The sequence below is a fragment of the Apus apus genome, chromosome 1 (genome assembly GCF_020740795.1).
Source record: "Apus apus isolate bApuApu2 chromosome 1, bApuApu2.pri.cur, whole genome shotgun sequence".
NCBI lineage: Eukaryota > Metazoa > Chordata > Aves > Apodiformes > Apodidae > Apus > Apus apus.
The window spans coordinates 495,652-500,734 of NC_067282.1; the positions used below are offsets into that span (position 1 = coordinate 495,652).

At 62.7% G+C, this 5,083-nt stretch overlaps 1 protein-coding gene across 1 annotated transcript; it reads left to right on the top strand.

Moving 5' to 3' along the window:
• The first annotated feature begins 255 nt into the window (after positions 1–255).
• On the top strand, positions 256–2,805 carry LOC127394439 (folate receptor gamma-like). The gene is made up of 4 exons (XM_051640433.1): positions 256–402; positions 1,009–1,197; positions 2,102–2,237; positions 2,456–2,805. The coding sequence occupies exons 1-4, from the start codon at positions 265–267 to the stop codon at positions 2,803–2,805; spliced, it is 813 nt and encodes a 270-aa protein (XP_051496393.1). The 5' UTR covers positions 256–264.
• The last annotated feature ends 2,278 nt before the right edge of the window (positions 2,806–5,083 follow it).

Sequence of the window (5,083 nt, forward strand, 5' to 3'; positions counted from 1 at the left end):
TTGGAGGTTGATGGTTGAACAGCCCAAATGCTCCAAGGGCTGTTTATCTCCATGGCCTTGGTCCAGAGGACCACTCAGAGCTGACCTCCCAGTCTTGCTTTGGTGGCTGCAGTTGTGCTGGGAGCTGCTGATGGGGCTGCTCGTGTCTCCTCGGGGGTTCCCAGCCTCAACAGCACCTGGTTCACTCCTGCTTGTGGCAAAACCCTCTCCTGTGTTGCCCCCTTTTCCATCCAGCTCCCTGATCCACCCGGGCTGGCTGTGGGGATGGGGGTGGGGCAGGTGCTGCTGCTGCTGTTGGCTGCCTCCAGAGTGATGCCCATGAAGGACCCACTGCTGAACATCTGCATGGATGCCAAGCACCACAAAACCAAGCCTGGCCCAGAGGGGATGCTCCACGACCAGGTATGGCTCTGCTGATGGGTTCAGGGGGGGTTGTTGGGGTCCTCTGCTCATCCTCCCCCAGATTTTGGGGCTCATCAGCCACTTGCCTGAGGAGCAAAGCCAGTGCTGGCAACAGGGCTTGGTTCTTTGGTCTTTACCTCTAGCAAACATCTGGAAGATGGTGGGAGGGTTTCACCAGCTCCCTGGAACCCCATTCCCAGAGCTTGGGTATCCAACAGCAGAACAAGGTGAAGGATGACAAGGGAAGACACTCTTTTCTGCTCCTTCTCTGTGTTGGAGTCTCTTCTTCCTAGTTGGAGAGCTCTGCCCCCAGGTCTGTGGTGGGATGGGGCTGAGAGCAAGAGAAGGGAGTTTGTTCCTGTTCCTCAGGCTGAAACCAATTCCTGGTGAGGACCTGACCTTCAGAGTCCTCCTCCTGCTCTCCCTCCAGCTCCATCTTGCTGCAGCCCTGAGCTCTTCAGTCCAACGTGCCCAAGGCTCCTTGGACCTGGAGGAGAGAGGGTCCCGGGTGCCTGGAGGCTCCCTGGTGCAGGCTACACAGGGAGGAGGCACCTGCAGCACCCTCAGCCTCCCCCAGGCTGCTGCCTCACCTGCCTTGTCCTGCAGTGCTCCCCCTGGAAGGACAACGCCTGCTGCACGGCCAACACCAGCGTGGAAGCCCACAAGGACCAATCCAACCTCTACAACTTCAACTGGAACCACTGCGGGGTGATGCCCCCCAAGTGCAAGCGCCACTTCATCCAGGACACGTGTCTCTACGAGTGCTCCCCCAACCTGGGGCCCTGGATCGACCAGGTAGGACCAGATCTGCTGGGGATAAAGCAACAGGACTTGTGCTGGTCACTTGACATGTTGTACAGCCCAGATGGTGTCACAGTCCCTGCATGGGCAGGGCCACCTCCCAGCAGCCCAGGCTGCTCCAAGCCCCATCCAACCTGCCCTTCAACACTGCCAGGGATGGGGCAGCCACAGCTTCCCTGGGCAACCTGGGCCAGGCTCTCCCCACCCTCACAGCCCAGAATTTCTCCCTCACATCTCAGCTCCAGCTCCCTCTGCCAGCTGGAAACCCTTCCCCCTGCTCCCAGCCCTCCCTGCCCTTGGCCCAAGCCCCTCCCCAGCTTTCCTGGAGCCCCTTCAGGCACTGGAAGGTGCTCTCAGGTCTCCCTGGAGCCTTCTCTTCTCCAGGCTGAACACCCCAGCTCTCCCAGCCTGGCTCCAGAGCAGAGCTGCTCCAGCCCTCCCAGCATCTCCGGGGCCTCCTCTGGCCTCTCTCCAACAGCTCCGTGTCCTTCCTGTGCTGGGGACCCCAGAGCTGTTCCCAGCCCTGCAGGGGGGTCTCAGCAGAGCAGAGCAGAGGGGACAATCCCCTCCCTGGCCCTGCTGCTCACGCTGCTGGTGACACAGCCCAGGACATGGGTGGGTTCTGGGCTGTGTCTCTGCTGGGGCTGAAACTCTTCCAAGATCAGCTCTGGAGCTCAATGGAAGGGGCTGAGGTGGACTCAGAGATCATAGAATTGTGGAATGGTTTGGGTTGGGGGGGGACCTAGAAGATCATCCAGTTCCAACCCCCCTGCAAGGGCAGGGACACCTCCCACCAGACCAGGCTGCACAAAGCCCTGTGCAACCTGGAGAGGTGGCAGATCCTGTCCCTCAGCTTTCCAGATCCACCACCAGTGCTCATGGTCCTGTTCCCCCCCAGGCTGACAGCAGCTGGCGCCGGGAGAGGATTCTCCACGTGCCCCTCTGCAAGGAGGACTGTGAGGAGTGGTGGGAGGACTGCAAGGACTATGTCACCTGCAAGGAGAATTGGCACAAGGGCTGGAACTGGGCCACAGGTTGGTGGAGCAAGGCTCTCCTCACCCCTGCAGTGTCACTGCCTGCGTGGTGGACAGAGCCGAGACCCCCAGTTGCTCTCTCCTGCCTGGGGCTGGTGACTAGAAGGTGGCCAAGACACCCCCCATCAGCTTGGGTGCCAGGATGGGCTGTGGGCTCCTCCTGGGTGACAGGGGATGTGTCCCAGCTCATGCTGTGTCCTGGTGCTGTCTGTCCTCAGGAACCAACCGCTGCCCTTGGGGCTCCATGTGCCGACCCTTCAGCCAAGTCTTCCCCCACCCCAAGGACCTGTGTGAGAAGATCTGGTCCAACTCCTACAAATACACCACGGAGCACCGGGGCAGCGGGCGCTGCATCCAGATGTGGTTTGACCCTGCCCAGGGAAACCCCAATGTGGTTGTGGCCAAGTATTATGCTTGGAGAAAGAGAACTTCTCCTGCTGGGCAGGAGGACGTGGCTGCTGGGACTGACCAAGGTGCCCGTGCTCTGCCCTGGCCTGTCCTGGTCCTGCTGCCTCTGCTCCTGGAGGGAGCTGGGGGCTGTGGACCCCATGGATGGGGGTCCCTGTGACCACTCCCTGGAGGGACAGGGCTTGGGCTGTCCCAGCTGCCCTACAAGAGGAGCTGGCACAGGTAATGTGGGTCTGTCCAAACTGGTCACACCGCCCAGAAAGTCTCTCCCTGAGTTATGGACCTTGACACCTGCCTCTGCCTCTAGCTGCTGCCACGGGCAGGTCCTTTCCCTGCCAGCCTTGTCTCTGTGCTCTGGTGCAGGAGCTTCTTCACGTCTGCTCCCACCTCCTGGCTGTGTGCTGGGGTGGCTGTGTGTGCTCAGGGTCCTCGGCTGAGCTTTGGTGTCTGGTCTTTCAGGGGACAATAAATACAACCCTCCTTGGAAGCAGCTTTGTTGTACTGAAGTCAATCACTATTGAGGAGGTGGGGGATGCTCTGGGGGTGGAACAAGGCTGGGGGGTGGGGGTGGGACCTCTGCATCTACCAGCCTGCCTGGGGGGGTAGAAAAGATGCAACCTCCTTGATAGATGTTGATCTTCTGGGTCCTGAAGGTCCCATAACTGTTGGTTTGGGCCCCCATCCTGCTGCAGGAGGTGCAGAGGTGTCTGCACATCCACACTGGGGCTCCTGCAGCAGAGCCCAGCTGGCCAGGAGAAGCCCCCATAACATCTCCCCAGTTACAGCCCCTCTTCTGTGGGGTCTTGGGCTGCAGCCTGACTTGTGCATGGATCACAGGAACTGGATGGGAGCTGCTGCTGGTGGTGCTTCTGAAGGACAAGTGCTATTTAGCCACCCTGGCAGAGCTGCCAGAGCTTGCCTGGACAACGAGCCCATGGGCTTGGTGGGCAGCTGCCTGAGTGGGATTTTCCTTCGACCTCCAGCAGCTTCACCTCCAGGGCTGTTTTGGTGTTGTCCTTAGGGAGATCTGTGGGGAACAGTCCATCTTCTCTCCCCCCACATCAGACTAAACAAAACGCCCCTCAAGCCAGCAAAGCAAGAGTGGCACCTTCTTGCTGACTGAGCCGAGGACAGACTGGAGCAGACCCAGAGAAGTCCATGACAAGAAGTGAGCACAGGGGTTCTGAGAACTGCCAGGAAAAGGGACAACAGGTTGAAGATGCCTCTGACAGAGCACGGACCTGGCCAGTGCTAAGTGCCTCATTTGCACAGAGGTGCTTTCTGGAACACTGATTCCTGCCTACAAAAGCAACCTCTGCAGGCCTGGGGGGTCTTCGTGTGCCAGACCGGCCGCAGTTCCCGAAGCTGCCGGCAACGCCAGCGCCGCTGCCCGAGAGGGAAGGAGACCCGCCTGTGCCCGCCCCGGGGTCCCTGCCCGCTCCCGGGGATTGCTGCCTGCCCGCTCCCAGGGATTGCTGCCTGCCCGCTCCCGGGGATTGCTGCCTGCCCGCTCCCAGGGATTGCTGCCCGCTCCCAGGGATTGCTGCCTGCCCGCTCCCGGGGTCCCTGCCCGCTCCCAGGGATTGCTGCCTGCCCGCTCCCGGGGTCCCTGCCCGCTCCCAGGGATTGCTGCCCGCTCCCAGGGATTGCTGCCTGCCCGCTCCCGGGGTCCCTGCCCGCTCCCAGGGATTGCTGCCTGCCCGCTCCCGGGGATTGCTGCCTGCCCGCTCCCAGGGATTGCTGCCCGCTCCCAGGGATTGCTGCCCGCTCCCAGGGATTGCTGCCCGCTCCCAGGGATTGCTGCCTGCCCGCTCCCAGGGATTGCTGCCCGCTCCCAGGGATTGCTGCCTGCCCGCTCCCAGGGATTGCTGCCCGCTCCCAGGGATTGCTGCCTGCCCGCTCCCGGGGTCCCTGCCCGCTCCCAGGGATTGCTGCCTGCCCGCTCCCAGGGATTGCTGCCTGCCCGCTCCCAGGGATTGCTGCCTGCCCGCTCCCAGGGATTGCTGCCCGCTCCCGGGGATTGCTGCCTGCCCGCTCCCAGGGATTGCTGCCCGCTCCCAGGGATTGCTGCCTGCCCGCTCCCGGGGTCCCTGCCCGCTCCCAGGGATTGCTGCCTGCCCGCTCCCAGGGTCCCTGCCCGCTCCCAGGGATTGCTGCCTGCCCGCTCCCGGGGTCCCTGCCCGCTCCCAGGGATTGCTGCCCGCTCCCAGGGATTGCTGCCTGCCCGCTCCCGGGGTCCCTGCCCGCTCCCAGGGATTGCTGCCTGCCCGCTCCCGGGGATTGCTGCCTGCCCGCTCCCAGGGATTGCTGCCCGCTCCCAGGGATTGCTGCCTGCCCGCTCCCAGGGATTGCTGCCCGCTCCCAGGGATTGCTGCCTGCCCGCTCCCAGGGATTGCTGCCCGCTCCCAGGGATTGCTGCCTGCCCGCTCCCAGGGATT

Excerpts from the sequence above, each read along its gene's own strand:
- LOC127394439 (XM_051640433.1), top strand. The coding sequence starts at position 265 with ATGGGGGTGGGGCAGGTGCTGCTGCTGCTGTTGGCTGCCTCCAGAGTG. Across the intron at positions 1,198-2,101 it reads TGGGGCCCTGGATCGACCAG|GCTGACAGCAGCTGGCGCCG; the intron begins GTAGGACCAGAT and ends GTTCCCCCCCAG. Across the intron at positions 2,238-2,455 it reads GGGCTGGAACTGGGCCACAG|GAACCAACCGCTGCCCTTGG; the intron begins GTTGGTGGAGCA and ends GTCTGTCCTCAG.